General features: G+C 40.2%; 2 protein-coding genes across 4 annotated transcripts; one reads left to right on the forward strand and one right to left on the reverse strand.

The window, feature by feature from the left end:
- The first annotated feature begins 835 nt into the window (after window positions 1–835).
- On the forward strand, window positions 836–6227 carry pnpla4 (patatin-like phospholipase domain containing 4). Its single transcript, XM_083684428.1, has 7 exons — window positions 836–892; window positions 2861–3049; window positions 4441–4535; window positions 4753–4888; window positions 5192–5257; window positions 5365–5517; window positions 5889–6227. The coding sequence occupies exons 2-7, from the start codon at window positions 2870–2872 to the stop codon at window positions 6018–6020; spliced, it is 762 nt and encodes a 253-aa protein (XP_083540554.1). The 5' UTR covers window positions 836–892; window positions 2861–2869; the 3' UTR covers window positions 6021–6227.
- Window positions 6228–12283: 6056 nt separating this feature from the next.
- Window positions 12284–21218, reverse strand: sts (steroid sulfatase (microsomal), isozyme S). Of its 3 annotated transcripts, none has more exons than XM_083685278.1 (10): window positions 20980–21218; window positions 19776–19951; window positions 19442–19563; window positions 19135–19257; window positions 18309–18723; window positions 15943–16079; window positions 15088–15225; window positions 14238–14397; window positions 13755–13876; window positions 12284–13590 (listed from the first exon to the last, which is right to left on the reverse strand). In XM_083685278.1, the coding sequence occupies exons 2-10, from the start codon at window positions 19925–19927 to the stop codon at window positions 13208–13210; spliced, it is 1752 nt and encodes a 583-aa protein (XP_083541404.1). In that variant the 5' UTR covers window positions 19928–19951; window positions 20980–21218; the 3' UTR covers window positions 12284–13207. The 3 variants fall into 3 exon arrangements, with proteins under 3 accessions (XP_083541404.1, XP_083541403.1, XP_083541405.1); XM_083685277.1 differs by having other exon boundaries at window positions 20747–21218; XM_083685279.1 differs by lacking the exon at window positions 20980–21218 and having other exon boundaries at window positions 19763–19885.
- Between the last annotated feature and the right edge of the window lie 721 nt (window positions 21219–21939).

Here is a 21939-nt window from a genome sequence, read left to right on the forward strand (position 1 = left end):
TGCTGTTATACAATGGGTTGATTAAATTAAGCATTGTGATTGGCCGAGAGGCGTTTGAAGCCTTGATTTATGTAACGATAATGTCATTCATATGCCGTAGTAAATTTGTTTATCACATTCCCATGACAACATTTGTCTTTTTGGGGAACTTTTTTCTCAGTACAAGGCAGAAACCACCACAATCTGTTTAAAAATAAATACTTAAATCATTGGTTTCTTTTTCAAATTTTCATATATGTTTAACTGTTGTATAAAAGTAATAATGCCCTCCCAAGCCGTGATTTATCGTCAATATTGTCACTTGGTAGGGACTGCACTGCACATCATATATAACAACTCCCCCTACCCGTGACAATATTGACGATAAATCACAGCTTCTTTGGCATTGTTGCTTAATTATAATTCAGGCCCAGAGTCCTTATTACCTTACTTACTGGAGCATCACTCGCATTGGCACACCTGGCACCTGCATAATCAGGTCCATGTGTTCTCCAGGACCCTGTCAGGCATGCTGACCATGTTGAGTAATCAAGCTGCAATAGTCAGGACACCAGAATGAAACCACACAGACCAGATCTATCTGGGGCAACAATGCATGGCTTCATTTATTAAATTCAAAATGACTGAATATGGCATTAATACAACTGTTCATTACAGGGTTTGGAGACACATCAATGTAATTACACATGTGTAAAAAATAAATAGGCAGCTGTTATTCGAGTGCAAATTAGGACTGGAAAGGCGTCTCACTCTTGTGTGAAGCACTGCCGTCAAAATATTGTAAAATATTTCGCGACGGCTTTTATTCTGAAAGTCAATAGCAATACCGGAAGAACAGCTGAGTATACACGTTTCCTGTACCCTTCCTCGCTGACGCTGTTTGAATAAGAAGGTTTGTTATGACATCCATAAATATACCTAAATCTGTAACTTCCTTCAGATGAGGCACTGGTTACCATTTGGTTTAAAACAGTAATGAGGTCGTAACCGGTAGGGAAGCTTCGTCATGTAATGTTCCCCTTCCCCTTGTATTTGGTCTGTCTAGAAAAGTCCGTACGTCACAAACTGCACAATGTAAACACAACTGGAGACATTCCTCATGTTTGGAGACAGACGTCACCGTTGTGATGGCTAGCAAAAGTACATCTGAGCGGTTGCTAACGAACTGTAAATATGTTCGTTTAGTAAACCCAAGTGTTACTAAGCTTGCAGATTAGGTAAATGGAGTCGTGAGCTACCGCGCTGACTGTCTTTTGCTAGCGGTCATAACGATGACGTCTGGCTACGGTGAAGTATCCGTCAGCGCAGTAATCTCGCACGCCGCAACACCTAGTGGCCACTCGTGGTACCGTTGTAGTTCTCACTTGTTATAACCAAAAAGACAATTACCAATGTAATTCCAATGGTAGAGTCGGTGTTGTTCCCGGTCAAATGACTTTGATGTTCTACAATTACTAAAAAGGTTCACTCCTTGGCCATCGTAAATGTTTGTATAGCCCAGATCGGACAATAGAAGCACTTCTCTTACTTCTATAAAGCACTGACGTCATATGGAATCATGCTAGAAGTACCGCAACAATTGAACACTAACACTGAAGTACATAAAATCACATTCATTATTATTTTGTATATTCTCAATAATAGTTGTAACATGTAGCTATACTGCACGATCATGAATGCAAGATGACACTAATGATGGAGCCTAATAATGATGATTAATTGATTTTAATGATGACTATTATGCATAATAAATAGTTCACTAGACACTGATGTTGAAAATGTTGAGATGTTATTATATGTGATATAAATTATGAATTTGCAAAGGGCATCATTTGATGGCAATCCATTACTTGGATGCTTAAGATGATGGTGAAGTTAAATTGAAATTATTATTATGATTTTGCCAACTAAATTAGTTCAAATTAATAAATGATGACTGATGATTAGGCTACACGAAGTTGTAATAATTAACTGTGTCCAACTAATATAATAGTGCCGAAATATTTATAACTACATATCATCTGTATCATTATTATTAATTTACTGTAATTGCTACAAAATTTGTTATTGGTCTACCACATTCGTCGTCCCTCCCAAAAAATGCGTGTAGAAAGCTTTGAGAATTTGTGCGTCAATTTCTTTCAGTAGTTCAGTTGATCAGTTGTGTGTCAAAATGCCGTCTTTTTGTGCTTATAATTGTACTAATCCTACTGGTGGAGGGGGCCCAATGATGTTTTCACTGTTGACACAATTACAGTGAAATGCCAATCAAGGCTTGATAGAACTGAGGGATGCTGGTATGAACAAACATCATGAGATGAAATCAACAACTTGTCAGTCGTGGCTAGTGATAGAAGATATTAAGAAGACTTATTTGGCAATTTAAAATTCGGTGATATTTGGACGGCATAGCCTTCTGTTCTACTGCACACTGTCGTGTTAAATGGAAACTCTGGGATGTGATGCAGGGCGACACTGCCAGATACTTTAAAAAATTGAGAGAATTTACACTGTAGAGTTGAATGCGATTGGCGCATGGGCTCTGCCATCTTATGTCGGAGGGCAGTGAAAGGAGAGGACGCTCTCGTACACTCTTGTTCACTGTAATATCTTTGATGAAAGTTGCTCTGTTTTGGGTGTGACATCATATCCCAGTCTACCTTTAAAGGCTAGCTACATTATTTGGATAACTAAAATCGCCTGTTGTAAAGGACAATGCCTATTATAAGCCATATAAACACGTCTATAGATGGAATTGATTAGTAGGCTTATGCTTTGCACAATATTTACTTGATAGCCTATATTATGTTGATTAATAAACCTCACTGTTTGAGGCCAATCATGGTGTTTATCTTTATAGAGGGGAGAGATGGCAGTGCTGAACTTGTCGTTTGCTGCATGTGGATTCATGGGCATATACCAGCTGGGCGCTGTTGGAGCCATACTGCGACACGGAGATAAGTTGTTGGGCTCTCTCAGGGCGAGTGCAGGAGCCTCTGCTGGGGCGCTGGTGGCGGCGATGCTGGTCACGGCTCCAGACAAACTAGAGGTAATGTTGATTGTCTGAGGTACAGTGGACCTGCCTTATTGAAATGGGTATACTAGAACTCATTGAAATGGGTGTGCTTGTTTTTGTTTTATTATCCCACTGGTGGATTTATTTTGCAACAGACAAGATCAGTGACACTGAAAAAAATGGGAAAACCAATAAGATATTGGAGACTAATTTAACAATGGTATTGTAGTTTAAATTGTTGCATATTATGTGTGTGTGCTTATGCACTGTTACACAATGCTGGTTACAGTTACTACTCTACATGGGGTGTGTTGAGATTTCCTTGCTCTCTGCCATTTATGTACTTATGCATAGAGAGTGCAAGATTAGGTATTGCCATTTTGAAAAGGTGGACTGGATTCCCTCCATCAGCACGGCCATTGTTTCTAATCTGTAAGCAATAATGACAATACATTTAAAATGATATACATTTAAGCTATTTAATAGCAACTGACTCAATCAAGATTAGACTAAATTCGACTAGTGTTGCCGAGTAGACTGGTACCAGAGATGTATTTATTTTATTTTATTGAACCTTTACTTATACAGGGGGAAACACACTGAGACCAATGCCTCTTTTGCAGGTGCACCCTGTCCACAATATCTATACAATTATAAAACACATACAAAATACAAGACAGTTAAATACAGAAATCAATAGCAGAAATAGTCACACCTCCCCCTCTCCCTTCTCTATCTGTCCTAAATATGGCATTGATATGGTATTGCGCGAAGCCCACAGATCGCGTCTCTCACTGGCCCCACAGCCCACAGATCGACCAGCCCATCCCACGGCCCACAGATCTACCGGCCCACTGGGAATTCTCCCGGTGCTCCAGATAGCCAGTCCGCTGCTGTCTACCACAGATAAGGGTGGTAGTGCTATTTGCTATTTCAATGCTGCTACATGTATGTTTTTCAATTATTTCCAGTGTCACTTCAACAAATGGCCATGACATGAGCAATATTACATTACCTGATTAGCCTACTGTTAAACCAACCGTCATCTATAAAAATACTGATAGCAAAATATGTAATTTCGAACCTTGCCAATAGTGTTGCTGGACTTAATGCAGCCTCTCCAGCGTGCAGGAAACATGGGGATTTTGTGTGTAAAATATCAGATGAGAATGCGCGTATCTATGATATTCATGAGACACATCCCTCAAATGTAAGTTTCTCCACCCCAAATACACAGTTGGCACAATGACGCGTACTGGGCTGACATTAGAATACGCGCTGGAGCCCTGCACGCACAATTTGCGCATGAAGCACAGATCCACGCACGTAGGGTGAGGAAATTAGAATAGACCCCTATGTATTGAAAGTCTAGTATTGATTTGGATTTGTTGTTGATGATAATTTTTGTCTTGTTTCCCCAATAGATTTGCAAAGACTTTACCTACAGATTTGCCAAGGACCTCAGAAAACAGAGGTTTGGAGCGCTGACTCCAGGATATGATTTCATGCTCACGCTAAGGTAGTCTCTTCCAGCATGCAAGTAAAAATAAATAATGTTATAGATGGTTTGCTTTCATTTGTATTCCTGTGGAACTGAACAATGTCTGTGTTTGTGTCTTAGTTACTTCAGTGCAGACCCAACACATGTTGCCTGGACTAAATCATTTTATGGAGCCATACAGGGTTGTTAATTATTAAAACATGACAAATGACCATCTGTCCCTTTGTCTCTCCAGGGAAGGAATAGAGGAGATTCTGCCCAGCAATGCCCACAGCATAGCATGTGATCACCTCCATGTTTCAATAACACACTCAAAAACTGGCAAGAACTGCATTGTATCTAGTTTTGCCTCGAGGGAGGAACTCATAAAGGTACACTGCTCACAAGCCAGAGCAGATTACAGTATTTCACTATAAACCTTGGCTTTATTACAAAATGCTGTCGTAAATGTTTATGAGGGCTATGCCATTGTTTTCCCCTGATCTACTGCATGGTTTTATTATGTCTGTGTTTAGTCAATTCTGCGTCAAAGAATCGTACGTATCTTTACAATCTAACATACAGAACATTGTGTCAGATATGCAAGTGATATGAAAGAGTGTACTGCTTTATTTGATGATGATGAGGATCAAGGTCTGATTTTTATTTCCTTTCATCTTGTGACATTTTTAAAGGCACTCTTGGCCAGTAGTTTTGTGCCTGTTTATGCTGGAATCAAGCCAGTGGAATTCCAAGGACAGGTAATTGGTTTTACTGAGTCTAATTGAAAAGCTGTGAAAGCCACTGTACATTGACTTCGTCTGGATATTATCTATGAAAGCCTTACTGACACAAATCCTTTTGACAGAAATGGATTGATGGGGGGTTCACTGACAGTCTCCCCATTCTGCCTGTGGGACGCACCATTACTGTCTCCCCCTTTGCCGGGCCCCAAGACGTCTGCCCGCGCCACAGAGGGCGCACAAATTTCCATCTTAAATTGCCTAACATGAACATAATGGTGAGCAGCACAATTGATTATATTGGACGATTGTACGCAACCTGACCAGTGGGGAGTACTGTACATGTTGTTTGAAGTACAGTAGACCAACAATACAGCAGGTATCAAAGCTGTGTTCTGGAAAACCTTGCTTGTTTATAGGTGAAGTTATAGGTGGTGGTGCTCATTTTTAATTTACTGTCTTTTGCAGCTTTTGGTGAGCCATAACTTAAAACGTAACTTTTGACAAGGATAGACACCTTTCTCAACCTTCTTAGTTTTTTTTTACATTTTGCACTTTAGAGGGCATTTTCTGTTTACCTCACAAGTTTGATTTCTTACATGAAACATACGTTTTTTCTTTACTTTGTTGTGCTGTTCTTCTCTCTCAGTTTTCCAAGGAAAACATCACAAGACTAAACCAGGCATTATTCCCTCCATCAGAAAACAGGATGAAAGAGTTCTGTCAAGAAGGTTATAACGATGCTGTGACATTTTTGAAGAAAGAGGACTGGACCCACTAGGTTTTCAATTGAGTCATTTTAATGAATGGGAGAACAATAGAGTTTTTACAGAAACCATGAAATAAAGAAGAAATGTTGTGCCACGAAGAATAATGTTATGGTCAAAGTAAAGGAAAGAACACTTTGAGCACCAGTTTTAATAGTTTTACTGGTTTAAACATTTTATGTTTGATTGATTTTTTAGAAAATAAACAACAGTGCAGTATATTATTTGATATGTAACACCTCTTTATTTCTGTACCCTCTTAATGTTATATTGAAGGTTTGAAGTACATTATGTAGCCTACTTTACATATTTATTTGTATTTTTCATGTGTTGGGAGAGTGAGTTATTTCATTTGCCTTCTCACCATGTCCATATCTTCAGTCCTGAGGGGCTGCTGCTGCATGAATACCCCTCTCCTCTTCACTCCTGTTGCATTTCTTAACCTGGGTATGGATAGGCATATTTAATGAGACTTAACCAGGTCCTACTTGTACGCTGGCACAGCTGTATCCATGTAAGACAGTCCTAACCATTGTGTTCCATTACTCACTGTGTAGATTTTTGCAGCTTTTTGGGATGATCACTTATAGTAAATTAGCAGGTATACCAATAAACAAGAAGGATAGTGCAGGCTACTGTATATATTAACCAAGATATTTCAAGGTGGTATTGTACTCACTGTCATAAGCACTGATACAAATAGAGGCATGCTGCAGCTCACAGACAAAGAGGCAGCAGCACCAATGTTCCAGTTGACAGTACATTCTGTCGTCCTGGCGGGTTTGATGACCACCTCAAGGTAAGCAACAAAAAAGTCATTCAACATTGTAATTCAATTTTGAATCATATCTGAATCATATTCTCAAATCTGTCATTTGCAGTGCTATTATAGCCTATAAAACAACTAATATGATCTGAGGAGACATTGCAATATGGACCTATGACTGTACATGCACATTTTCTTGAAAAAAGTAAATAGACTTGATGGAAATCAGTCTTGTGTGAACACGCCTCTCCATCATTTCCAGCAGTGTTTCCATTTTCCAATTTCCCTGAGCTGGTACTGGTGGTGGGAAAATCACTCGCACTTCACAGAAGTACAGAGCGTCGTCATTTAGCTGGAGGTCCTCCAGGGCAAGGATGGAGTAGCCCTTTGAAGTGTTACCATAGAAATGGATGTTTGAACTCTGCACACGCTTCTCCCCTCCAGAGGAACCATTTGACTTCCTTCAGTGCCAGGAGACGTGCCCTGTGTTCGGATCATCTTTCTGGTGGTTGAACTCACAAACAAGCACTACACTTCCCCTGGGACAGCTCCGGATCTTCTGAGGATACTGCTTCACGGAAATCTGTGATCCGATAGTGCCTGAAAAGAACCAAAGCAAAATGTTCCTGTTTCACCATCTTCAGCCCTACACCTATGGCTGCTCAAATACTCTTCCGCTTTAAAGAGCATTTTCTGCCTTTTTTTTCTCCTACAGATCATTTAGAGGGCAACGTGAACTTCCAGCAACGTGACTGTGAACTGACATTTCATAATTACTCTCCCATTGTGCCTGAGTAGCAGTCTGTGTGCTTTCGATCTCTGTGGCTGAATTCAGTAAGAATTTTAAGAGCGTGAATACTCACAAAGCAGACGGCATTCCAGGCCGCGTCCTCAGGGCATGCACTGACCAGCTGGCAGCCATCTTTACGGACATATCAGACCTCTCCCTGTCCCAGTCTGTAATCCCCACCTTTTTCAAGGTGACCACCATTGTTCCTGTTCCCAAAAAATCCAAGGTAACTTGCCAAAATGACTATCACCCTGTAGCACTCACATTTGTCATCTTTGAGAGGCTGGTCAAGGCCCACATCAACTCCACATTACCTGACACACTGGACTCGTTCCAGTTTGCATACTGCCAAACAGATCCACAAACGACGCAATCGCCATTGCACTGCACACTGCTTTATCTCACCTGGACAAGACGGACACCGATGTGAGAATGCTGGTCATTGACTACAAAACACCTGCCTATGCAATTGGATCCTGGACATCTTGATGGGCTGAGGGGGGGTGAGGATAGGCAGCAACACCTCCTCCACACTGGGGGGGGGGCACAGGGCTGTGTGCCTCAGAGAGCATCCTGTCTGGCTGCATCACTGCCTGTTAAGCAGCTGCAGCGCCCACAACCGCAGGGCTCTACAGAGGGTGGTGAAAATAGCACAGAACATCACAGGGAGCGAGCTACCAGCCATACAGGACATCTACTTCAGGAAGTATCTGAGGAGGGCCCGGAAGATCATCCAAGACCGCAGCTACCCTAGCCACACCCTGTTCTCTCTGCTACCGTCTGGCTAACGGGACTGGAGCATCTAGACTCGAACCAACAGGTTCCAAGACAGCTACTACCTCCAAGCTATAAGACGTTTTGAACTGATACTCCTAGCTGCTCACCTGCACTAGAGACAATTTGCACAGCCCTGCACATCACTTGTACATACACACACACACACACACACACACACACACACACACACACACACAAACACCCACTTTCATCATTGCTGCTATATTTATACTATTTATCTGTATATATTTCACCATCCCAAGGCTACACTACATTGTTTGACTCTTATAAATATTGATTGTATTTACTGTAGTGCATTGTTATTGCTCTTCTTTATATGTATTCCTATCCTTGTATTTCATTGCACTGAGGAGGAATCTGTCTTGTAATAAGCATTTCATTGTAATGTTTACAGCTGTATCTTGTGCATATGATAAATAAACTTTGATTTGATTTTTGATTGAGAATAATTTTACAAAAACACTTTACTATTTAGTTGAGGTAAATCAGGTCTAACATTGTGTTAAGTACACACTCCTCAGCCTGCAAGCAAAAAGCTGTATGCACATTAAAGCTAGCTTCTCCTTTTTTGCACACAAACTACTACCTAGTCTAAGATTTTCTAAGAAGTTTTGAATTTCTCTGTACAAACCATTTGAAAAATGTAGGCTCCCTACCATTTCAACGTGCTTCCTGTGTGACGACGTCTGCACTCTCACTTACATTATGACTCTTTGAGATGCTCAGCAGGAGCTGGCATCGACTGGTAAGACACCTGAAAGGATTGTAAATCGCACCACTGGTCAAGCATCAAACTATAATATAATAACTGGACAATTATTAAACGAAACTGATTGAATTATATGGCCAGTTTTAACTGTTTTATCATATTGAGCATGCACAGTTTACATGAACAATGTGTATGAACAATGGCAGCATACACAATGTTTGAGTGTGGAGTGCTTTACATGTTCTAATTCTGTCACGCCACACATTGCAGTGTCGTAAAACCACATTACAATGTGTTATCTCTTTTCTTATGTAAACAGGATTTGCCATTCACAAGAAAGCACATAGGGTTTTTCCTTCTGTTATTGTTAGCCTCCCTGCTGTTCCTAATAATGAGGCTCATATTAGCCCACTCCTCATTCACTGTTTACACCTGGGGGCAGAGATTCCCTGGCTTGTGGTTTTACATTGTTTACGTTTCTCTCTGAGGAAAACTATGTCTAAATAATACCAGGCACCAGAGGATCTATTCTCCGGAAACTTCCCCACTAAGGGACTCATTTGTACTTGCAATCATCCTCTTGCTGACTTCAGTATGTCTCTATATAGAAAACACACACCTGCAAACAGTTACAAATGTGCACAGCCCCCTGTTCACTGTACACAGAATCACATAGAGCAAGTACAAGCATGGCCACATATTCTGAGGAAACGTATAAAGTCATTGTATCAAGAGTGTAGTAATTCTGTTAATGTAGATTTTATGCAATGGTTTAAGGTAATTTAGTCTAATACAGTAAATCTAAATAATCAATAAAAAAAGCTAATACAGTGAATTGAATAATGAATGAAAAAAGCTAATACAGTGAATTGAATAATTAATGAAAAAAGCTAATACAGTGTTATTACAGTATGGGGTATGGGGTCAACTTAAGGCAAAGTGTTATCTAATATGATATTAACATTTCTTACCAGACATTGCTGTTTCCACCCTACTGTAGGTGCACTTTTTTCACAAAAATATGCAGTCAGGAAAATATGCAGGAAAAAAACATCCACCTGTCCCTGTCTAAACCTTGAACTGGGACACACAGCCCTGCAGTAGAGGCTGTATATCTCTGAGGCACACATGTGCATTGGCAAGCCTGGGATGATCTCTGGTGTCCAAGATCAGGCTGTTTGAGATGGACCAGCGGTCAACACTGGGTCAGGGACAAGATAAACAGCTGGCTTATACTGTATCACTGCCAATTTAGTCGCAGATCCAACACTGATCAGCCATCAAGATTACGGTGCCATAGAATAAAAGAAAAATTATTATCAGTCATAATCATTACTAACCCTAACCCTAATAAGAGTGGTGATAGTTGTTGTCGTCAAAACAGCAGTGGTGAAAATGGCAGTACAAATAGTAATAGTGGTGGTGAATGATATTGGTAGCAGCAGTAGTGCTGTACACATCAGACCTTAGTTAATAGGTTAAAACATTGCAAACTGTGCAAGCTTTGATAGATTTGATTACTGTACATAAAGGAAAAAAAAAACTGTCTGAAAGGCAATGAAGTGTTGGAACAGTTGCAAATTGGCACATGGTAATTACTGCCCTATATCATAAAAATGCTATGCAGAGTGGGTGTGAAGGCACAATCAAAAATAAATCAGCATCCATCATATTAATTACCAAACAGGGGACAGCGTTTATTAACCCTGAGATAATCATAATCTGTGACAAATAGACTGTTGGAGAGAGATTGAAATAATGCGAGATGTCACAGAAGAATCCGGAGGATTCTAAGAGTCTGGAGGTGCTGGCTACAGGGGATGGTCTGTAAGGCAGGGACTACACTGTCAACATTAGTCATGGCAGCTCTACATCTTAAACCAGCCAGGTCTTCAGGTATGACACTTTGTGTAAAACAAAGCAATATTCAAGTTACCTCTAAACACCAAAGGAATTGAATAGGATCGCTTCTATATGGCCTCAACATATCAAGAACATGCTAATAACTAAATAAACCATGTAAAAGCTTCTCCAAAGGAGCCCATCCAAACAATAGGTAGCCAAGACATTCAACCAGTGTCAGGAGACTCAAAATAGAGAAGGCTAAACATACACCATCTCATCTCAAATAAAACAGTAGAGGAATGCCAATTTAAACCATCATAGTGATGAGGAGATTGTGTAGCTTTTTCCATGTCTCTTATGCATTAAAGCCCCACTCACTGATTTCAGCATATCGTACAGTAGGCCAGAGTTTAGAAGTTGGCCACGGTGTGACGATCATTCACCTCAGCAAAACAACCACCAGGAGGGATCGTCGAGCATAATGGATATGCTTAGAGTGTGTTGTAGTGTGTTTACAAACATTGCCGGCTGATGAATTATGTGAAGAGTAGCTTATGAGTTGTTGTTTTAATTTGGAAAAGGACAAAAAATTGTCTGGTCGGAGAAATACTAAATGATGTCCTTGGATAAACCTTAATTTAGAACAAATCATGCCTTCATGGACAATTATTCAAATGATGTCAGACATGGAAAATGTGTGTCCACGAAATTGCATATTCATTTACTCATAGCAATATAATGTTTCTTAGTTGATTCAGTGCATTTCAGCAGCAGGCTATATGGACACAGGGTGCTCACAAAGCAAATACCGCAGTTCGTGTCAATAATTTTCCGCTCTTGCACTGCGAGTTCACTTTGACCGTATTTCACATGATTGAAATGAGAGCTTTCATGAATCAATCAAAAATGTGCAATGATGAGAATAATATATTTGTAGTTGCCTACTGTCTGTATTTGACGCCCCTGTCCATCATATCATGTATCACAGTTGGCTACAAATGAAGTGCTTTCATATAGGTGTCATATAATTGCTGTAGCCTTGGACAGTTGTTGTTATGTGTGACATTCATGATCTGTAGGCTACACCTTTTGATTCAGCTCCTGTGTGTGTGTATGCATGCATGGTTCTGCTTACAACCAGCTCAAATCATTTCCCATTAACAAACAAAAGTGTGACAATTTATCTAGCCACTACACAGTCTTTTAGATATACAATTTAAATGCTGTTCTCCATTTAACAAATTCTGTTAGTTCATAGAAAATTGTAAATTGCATATTTTAGAGAACTGTTATGAACTATTACCATTTTTCAGCAAGATAGTTAAAGATAGGCCTACTTCTAATTTGTCAGTTATCACTGGCTGGTACACTTTTATTTAACATCCCCCAAATCTGAATGAAAGTTCTGTCAGTCTATTCATTTGTGTAAGTGGTGTCAGTCTTCACAGTTTACACAGAAAGAAAGTGAGAAAGTAGAATGGACAGATGGATAAAAGATGGTCAGACTGAGTTTTTTTGGAGTTGCAAATAGCACAAATAGTTGAAAATGTTAAACAGGTTTCAGAAAGCTTTTATCAAGTTTAATAATTTTGAGTTTTCTGCACATTTTACATGTTGGATTGGTGTGTATAGCTTAAAAGTTGCAAGAGCAGCAGTGGTTCAAAAATGGCATCTTTCAGTTTCTATAGACTTCAATGTTAAAATGTGCACTTTCAAGTTTGTACAGTTTTAAAACTATAATGAGTTTTAAAAGTATAAATGTAAGCAACTTAAGTTAGATGTCTTGGCATGTTTTAAAGGATTGGTGTGAATATCTTAAAAATTGTAGGAGGAGAAGCAGGTGGAAGAACTGGAATAATATGTAATGTAAGTATGAAGAAGAACAATAGTGACCACTAATGACATTACATGAGACTAACTAGAGAGATATTCTACTCATTGAGGTATTTAGAAGTCATATTCATCATAATCAATTTCAAATTAATTTTTAAATTGATTATGATGATTACAAAAAATGTAATTACAATAATTACTAAAAATATTGCTGGCAGAATGTCGCACAGCCTGAAAATGACATTTTAATAACATCATTGTACTTTTTAATCTACTGTAGCCCTATATGTACAGTACATCTTGGTTAGATCAGTATAAGTAAATCTATCAGTCAATCACATTATTTAATATAGCACTTGAATACATCTCAGAGTGCTTCAGGGCAGCCTCGGCCTCGTCCCCCAAGGAGCCAGTAGAGGCGACAAGTGACATTTACTGTACAGGTCACACAGCTAGGTCCCTAACCCTGTGGAGAGGCTGCCGTGATGGGCTGGCCATCCCTCTCACACCTGCAGAGCTGGGCCAGAGAGGAGCAGCAGGGCTGCAGCCAGGGCTTCCACAGCAGGTTCCCTAGGGACATCTGGCTTGGAACAGGAGTGACGGAGCTGGTGTGGAGGGCCACCGCAGCATGTATCTCCTCCAGGACAGAGTAGAAGGCGGGCTCTGTGGCAGGGGTCAGGGGCGTGGTCTCTGTAGGGTCCCTGGAGAGGTCAAAGAGCAAGGGGGGGTCGTGGTACGTGACGTAGTCCGCAGTACAGAAACATATGTGCGTATGGTGGCAGGCCGTCTCGTTCTCAGGGTAGAAATCCGGAGTGAACAAAAAGGCCTTCCATACTGAACTACCTGAAAGACAAATAATTAACTCAAATCACCATACAGTAATTAGCAGTTGTCATATTGTAGTGTACTGTAGAAGTTTTTCATATTTAAAACTGACAACAGACAACAAACTGACAACAGGCAGCAATGAAGTTGGACTATTACTTCATAAGTATGCAATAGCTTACTGTTAGGAGGATGCCATCGCACAGCATTCAGGTGGGCATTACAATAATGGAAGAGAAACTCGTGGTTCGATCTCTCCACTTTCCCTTGCATTAGCGGCATGAGGTCATGACCGTCTATCGTTCTAAAGAAAAAGAGACACAGAAGCCTCATAAAAAGAATCTCCACGATTCAGAACACACTGTAGGAATGATCATTCACATCAGGAGACCTCAAAGGCTCTTAAAAAACTTTGATCAAAGGTTTATATTATCCTGATATCTCTTGAAAGCTTTTTATTTTTTAATAAAAAAAATAAAATATATATATACAATTTTATATAAGATTTTCCTCACACTTGGGCCTGATAATATGGATTGTGAATGCTGTTTCTAGTTGGGAGTGATTGAAAGCCCAGAAAGCACACCTGGTTTTCATGCTGACCTAGATTCAAGTCACTGTAGTTGTGACTGACAGGTGAGGTTGGCTGTGTGCTGCTGGCTCACCTGTCCTCTGGTACCTTGGCTCCGGCTAGTTTCACCACAGTAGGGAAGATGTCCATATTACTGGTGGGTTCGTCAATGTTCTTCCCATTGGGTAACACTCCACTCCAACTGAGGACTCCTGGGACACGGATCCCTCCCTCCCAATTGGTGGATTTCCCTGCTGCTTAGAGACAGATAGAGTGACTTTGAGAGATATCATATCACATTTATAATGCATACAGCATATGTGTTTTAAACCATACTCTTCTCGTTTTCTATGTATGAATATACAATTGTATAGTATGTTTAATATATCTCTGTAAATGCAACTACAAAAAACAGTTTGCCAAGAATATTGTTTGACTTTTGAAAACTATTCAAAACCCTGTTTTAGCATAATATGGCTGTTTGGCCACCAAATTGTGTTGTTCTCCCGCCTCTTTTGGAGGTCTATGGAATTTTGGATTAGCAGATCTGGCTTGGATTGAACTGGACGGAGCGATTGGAGAATGTGCTCACAATTTCATTGGATGTTACATTCCAAGAACCCTCCCCCACATGTCAGTAGAATGGTTGTTGTTATGTGTGTTGTGTTTTCCGACCGGGTAGGACTATTTAGCAGATTTGTTGCCTATGCTAGTTTGCAAGATTTAAGAAAATGGCACATAACCTGAAAGAAAAACAGAATTCCGTTTTTTGGAGCTCTGCCCAAGCAAGGTATTTGACATTTAACATTTTATGAGGCGTCACTCCACCCCTTTGTAGCTACTTTTGCAAAGGATTTCCCCAGGCTTTCCGAACTAGGAAAGTCTGGTTTCAACAAGGTTAGGATTTTATTGACCTCATCCTGTAAAGCTTTGACATACTGTACCTTTGTAGATGCCATTCCAGCCCCTATGCACCTCCCCCCGAACAGAGATTTCCTCAAGGTGCGCTCCCTGGTCTGAGGTCAGGTAAATCAGTGTATTCTCCCTCAGCTTTAACCTGTCCAAGGTCTGCATGATCTGACCTGGGCACAGACAGGATAGGACACAACTTATAACATATAGTAAGCATATGAAATGAGGGTAACATTATATTTCAACCCAATATGCCACAAAAATTGTTTTTGATGTATTTATCCTGATTTGTCTCATTGAAACAACATCCTTTTGACAATAGAAATCTGGCTTTGAGGTTTTATAAACATAAAAAAAAATATATATAATATAGTCACTCAATTAGAATGGCTCAAATAGCATTCAGAGATCCGATGTTCACAATTACAACAGTTTGCCAGGGGGCAAGGACAGCCACACAGTGAATTATTTAGAGACTTCAGTAGTAGTGGGTTGAAGGAATATTAAGACTTGGGTCTCCCTTAGGCTCAGTTTCACATGTCATAAATCTAACATGCTCATAGAGGGCAGCATCCAGTAGAGGCCTAGATCCAGAGAGAGACAGTCTAAAAGTTAATGCCATTCGGCACATCTATTATTACAGTACTGAGAAAGCAGTCCTCAAGCAAAATAATAGTTTGAAAATGTGAACTAATTATGAAAATTCAATCCATTATGGGTTGAATGCCTCCTGTGCTAATCTAACACAGTGCGAAAATTGACTTACATGTTGTGACTTGTGAGAGTCTATAGGGACATGATGGGTGAAAACTACTGGTTAAAACCCATCCAGTTATTTAATCTAAAAGTGACATTAAGAAGAAGAGGCAAAGAATATGAGCTCTTACCTACACTCCAGTCAACCTCATGGACAGCATCACCATAAAGACCATGCTGACTTGTCCCTTGGAAGCGTGCTGATGCAAAGAGGGCAGTGTGCACTTGGATGAAGGAAAAAAACAGCAGAAAAGGTCTTGCTGAATTCCTGTAAAAAAAAAGAAAAGAAAAATGTTATGAAAGTTTACAAATAGTGGATATATTGTTTCTTTTTTCTTCAAGGGTTAACAAATGTACATGATAAAACTAAAGGCAGATATGTAATTTCAACACATTTATATAGATACTGTTCAGTTGTGTCACCATCAGCATCTTGCAAGGCAGTTATGGGCAGGACGCTGTTAGATATAATCTTTGACCTGATATTTGAAGCTGCAAGGATGCACTAGGCATGGTTTCCTAGCCTTCTCCCTCCTCTTTATATTTCTTGAACCACTGGCAGCTGCCATTCGTGAAAATAATTTAATCATAGGAGTCAAATCTCCAAATATAGCTCACAAAACATGTCTCTATGCTGATGATATTCTGATGTTTGTCCAAGAACCTGACTGCTCCATACATCATCTGCTCTCAACAATCAATGCCTTTGGTAACATATCAGGCTATAAAATCAACCCATCAATCAATTCAAATGGGACTAAACTAGCTTAGAAATATCCTTTCCCATAGTCACCTCAAGGCATTAAATATCTGATGTAAAAGTACTACTAATTAGGCTAGATAAACTGTTTGATTACAATTTCCCACAAAAGACAAGGAAATTACCCATGCTTATCAACTGTATGACAAAGGAAATGTAATTCCATTTAACCATTACAGCAAACATAGAACTTGTCAAACTCGTCAACCTTTAAGCATTTTCAGATAAAGCAGCTACTAAAAGGTCATTTACACTCTGTTTCAGAGCTAGGCCAATTTCTCATAGACAATAAAAAGTCAAGAAATATTATCTAAAAAATGTATTCAAAACTATCAGAGGTCGGTGGCACTCCATCCTCCCTAGAGAAATGGACCAATAATTTTTACATCTGTATAGACCATAGAAAAATATTCACCAATGTTCATAGAATCTGGTACAATGCAAACATAAATCTGATTCAATACACAATTCTACACAAACTGCACTATACAAATAGAAAACTGTTTCTGATGGGACTTGTTAAATCATTTATGTGTCCATTTTGCCAAAGATAAATTAATGCTCATGCTGGCTTGTGTCTGAGCCTACTCTCTTAATGCCACCACTTCAGCATCCCCTCATTGTGCTTACTACACTATATAGAGGATGCCAACCTCCTTGCCCTTTCCCTTTCCAAAGAGAATACACATTTTCTTTTTATAGCACTTACACTATACAAAGTAATTTTACTGAATTGGAAAAAAATATCTAATGTCTCCGCTTTTCACTGCTTTTTATTGTCCGAGGTGATCTCCCTAGAAAGAGCTACCTTGAAATTAAATAACAAACTAAATGATTATAATGAAATATGGAGATCATTCCTATCCTACATTGCACCCAGGTGACCACCACCACCTAACCCAACATTTGCCACTCAACCAATCGCCCTTGGGAAACCTCCATATGGATTCTGAGAGGAACAGAGATGGCATTCGGTTAAATGGAATAATCCAACTGATCAACACCTTGTCTTGTCCCATTTCTGTCCTGTCTTTTCTTTGTCCCCGTCCAGTCCTGTCTGTGTTCTGTCCTATTCACATTCTCCTCCAGTTATGTCACACCATGTTACACTTTATGTCATACAGTATGTGTTCTGTTATATCCTTTAATGAAAACTAAGGAGGGGTGGTGGAAAGCATGGTCTGGGTAGGGAGAGGATGGGAAGCTTGGCTCGGGTGGGGAGACAGGGGGTGATGGGATAAGCCTGGCTAGGGTGGGGGGACAGGGGGTGATGGAACAAGCTTGGCTCAGGTAGAGGGACAGGGGTTGATGGGGGAAGCTTGGCCCGAGAGGGGGGACAGGGGGTGATGGGGCAAGCCTGGCTAGGGTGGGGTGATGGGGCAAGCTTGGCTCGAGAGGGGAGACAGGGGGTGATGTAGCCAGCTTGGCTCGGGAGGGGGGACAGGGGGTGATGGGGCAAGTTCAGTTTAGTTTCTTTGATCAATGACTGATTATGATTGGCTACAGCGTTTGTGTATCATGATGTTGATGATTGGTGATGGTGAAGTGAACAACAGTGTAGACAAATGATTGTTATTGCATCTGCAACTTTTTAAAATGCTAATACACATGGGCAATGTGTCACATGCTTTACACACATTACACTGCTACTACACAGATAGTGTTTACAATAAGGCATCTCTTTTGACTAAAAGCAAACATTATCTAGATCAAGAAGAGATGTATCTCAACAAACACCTTTCTAAAAACTCCACTGCTTCATGTGTCATTCTTTGAGTCAGGCTTTCCAATATATACGGCTGCTCAACGATGTCCTGGTTCCTTATGAGAATACAGTTGAAATTGGGGAACGTGACCACGAACACAGCAAAAAGGGCTGCTGCCATGCCCGACACTATCATCAGACTCAGCACCAGCCCCCTCCGCACTGTGACCGCACCCCACACATGCAGGAAGACCACAGTAGCCATCCCGACTCCCAGGGTCTTGTATGGAACATGTGAAGCAACATTGGTGAACACAGTGCCGTGGCCTGGCTGACAATCACGCAGGTTGGTCATGGGGATGCCGTAGAAGTGGTCGAAGCCATGAGCCTTGGGGTGGTGGCAGTGGTCATCACTCCTCTCACAGTTCAGCCCAAGATGCCATTTTCCTACAGCGGAGGGGCAGGGATGTTAGGATGGCTATATAAACTGGGTGCTTGGGCTACTGAAGCCTGTGAGACATTTTCAAACAAGGACAGCCTTGAGATGCTGATATGTAAAAGTGTCTTTGAATAATGAGAGACTATTAAGCCATCAAAAGCAGTTACTGTATACAGCTACAGGGAGTCGTGAAGGAACATCAGAGCGACAAAATTATCACATTGTTTCCAATTAAAAATGAATCGAAGGACATAAATACAGTGCATGTGGCTGAGGAGACACTGTCACTGTTAGTCAGTACTGTCTGCGCTGCTTATGATCAAATGTCACTGTGAAATGTGTGATTATCCACAGTTAGAGACATTCGTCAGACCCATGTACATAGCTGTAGCTATTCAAAGAGGATAACTTTTGCGCACCTATAAGGGCAGTCTCATAGCCTTGTTGTTTGACGATCTTGGCAAAGGTAACCTCATGGCTGGAAAGACCCCCCGATGCTGCAGAGATCACATACACGCCTACTTTGCTTTGGCCCACCATACCTGTCAAAGACAAAATGAGGAATGAAAAGTGCATTTACTACTGTAGCTGTCACCATCTTGGATGCCTCCCCGCTGGACTGTTTGGTGGTTTTATGTTGTTTTTAAATGATCAAATAGGGTGTCACTTGACAAAGCTTTGTGTCAAACCCCAGGATACACATTGAGCTGTTGTGTCTCAACTCACCTGATCGTATTGGATATCGGCCTGTGAGGAAGGCTGCCCTGCTGGGTGTACAGAGGGGCGCTGCTGCGATGTGCTGTGTCAACTTCACCCCATCCTGAGCCAGCCTGTCAATGTTGGGGGTCCTGCAGACAAAACTAATTACCACCACTGTTCTCTAATCTGGCCTCATCATTTGGAAGGTGTTATGCATGTTTTATTAAAGGTGAGCACAGCGACATGATATCATGGAAGTTAACTATTAGTAAAACAAACATAAGGCCTACCTACATGTACATGTAAAACATGTAAAAGAGTAAAGCTTCAGGAAAAGTAGCAGCATACCACTGAAGCTTACCGCAAAGTTGTGTTCCCATAGCACCCCAAGTCCCCTATCCCCAAGTCATCGACCATCATGAGAACAAAATTGGGCTTTTTCTCATCATGGAAAGCAGAGCAAACCTCAAGGAACAGTAGACCAAGACAGCATGGGATCCATTTGGACTTCATTATTCAGGGAAAGACTTCAAAGAACTGAGAGAATACGAAAAAGACAGAGCAAATTCAGTACAATAAGTGTCTTTCTTTTTCAATGTGTATGCCCTTATGAGCCTTGTAACTTTGTTTTGTTTCATTCATTTCATGCATTTTCTTGCTGCTGTCAAGTTCAAATAGACAAGACCAAAAGGTACAAGGCCACTGTAGCTAATAATATGGCAATATAAGCATCTCTTTAGTATTCCCAGTGAACATTTGATGTATAAATAATCAAATAGCGTCCTATATGCATCCGCGCTGCCCGGGCAGCAACATTACTGTTATACGGAATACAGTTACTGTTATTTCGCTGGGATTTATAATTTAAATGTCGAGGGAAACACTAAATGCATCTGTTTGGGGCTAGCTAGTTGTCCACCGTTGTTCACCCAAAAAATCAGGACGTTCGATTACGACTCATGTGACTTTTATCTGTACGACTGGAAATTGCTAACAATCAGTTGCATTAAATAGGATTGATTTCTATTTCATGAGTAGCAAGTGAGTTTCAAGTGGATTGCAAGCAATTTTCGGGGGTGACACTGAGCAACGAAAGTGCAACTTTATTGCAAGCAACTAAAATTGTTTCCAAGTTTCTTTGTGTAACCCAGGCTTAAACCTGAGTCAAACACTTTATTGGCGGCCATATTGTAATGTACACAATGTGATCAAAAAACAATAATGATCAAAATTACTTTTTTGGAAATTGTGTATACATTCTGTTGCGTAGTATTTCCTTATGTCATGAAACATATGATACAATATTGTGATGCCATCACTTTCCAGTGTTACCTCGCGCTTTTATTTTGAAGTCACGAAAACGAAACCTTCGTTGAACTGGAAGTCTTGATGTCGGGATCTGCAGCTTATTATAACAGTTCAGAGAACACGGACGTCCACTGGTTGTTCCGAAAACGAGACATCTCATATCTCGCCGACTGTTCACTGGGTTATGAATCCTAAAATGCGTGTTAATAAACGCTAAAAGGCTCTTCTAATAGCGCATGTAGCCTACATCAACTTACCAAAAAGGTAATAGCGAAATTCGCTGCAATCGTTTTGAGTTTGTTTAGGTGCCCTTAATCAATGAAGCCAACACAGTGCTTATAGAGGCTTATCTCTGCAGCGGAGGTTTTTTCTTGTCTGTTTTAACAACTGTCATGTGATTAAGAATGACGCATTTTAATTGGATAAAGTTTATAGACTGTTCATATTTGTCTTGTCCTTGACCTGTTGTACATTTTGATCCTGTTTTTGTTTAACATGTTCCTTCACCATATGTATTAGGCTTTTCCCTTTCCTGAAATGCGTTAACATGTTTTGCATGTTACATTGCTACATTATAACTATTATCAGATGTCATTGAGTTGACTGGCATAAATCATCTTGATAGGAAACTGGTGGTGGGACAGAACTACATTACACAGACAATACACTGAGCAAGGGTTTATACTGTAGAACATTCAATGTAGAATTTGACAGCCCTGTGAAGGACAACACAGTATGAGTCATTTCCTAATCTTGTAATTTAGTCGTCTGCCCTCCCATTATCAAAACAACTCCCCTCAGCAAAGTGGTTTGTGGAATAAGTATGCATGCAATTGCTCTCACTGAAACACTGTGGGTATTTGAAGTATTCTTTTTGTAATATTCATATTTGTTATATTTTCTTATTTGATCATTTTTATTTCTGTATTTCTGGTAGTGCACTATGCATGTTTTCTTCCCTACCACGTAAGTCCAGAGTATGGAGGAATACTGGCATCTGTTGTATAGACTAAATATTGCAGAGGAGTGAGTACGCCTCCATCCATGAAAGGCACATTTGAATAAAGAGTGAATCCATGAACTGGTAATAGACCTATCCTGAAACCAACTACGCAGTGAACTCCTACGTGCTCCGACCCTTCCGATTTTTAGCTCTCTATATTAATAGGTCTACAAATAAACAGTAATAACAAGGTTCCCTATGAAATACCAATATA

The sequence above is a fragment of the Argentina silus genome, assembly GCF_951799395.1.
Source record: "Argentina silus genome assembly, chromosome: 14".
Classification (NCBI taxonomy): domain Eukaryota; kingdom Metazoa; phylum Chordata; class Actinopteri; order Argentiniformes; family Argentinidae; genus Argentina; species Argentina silus.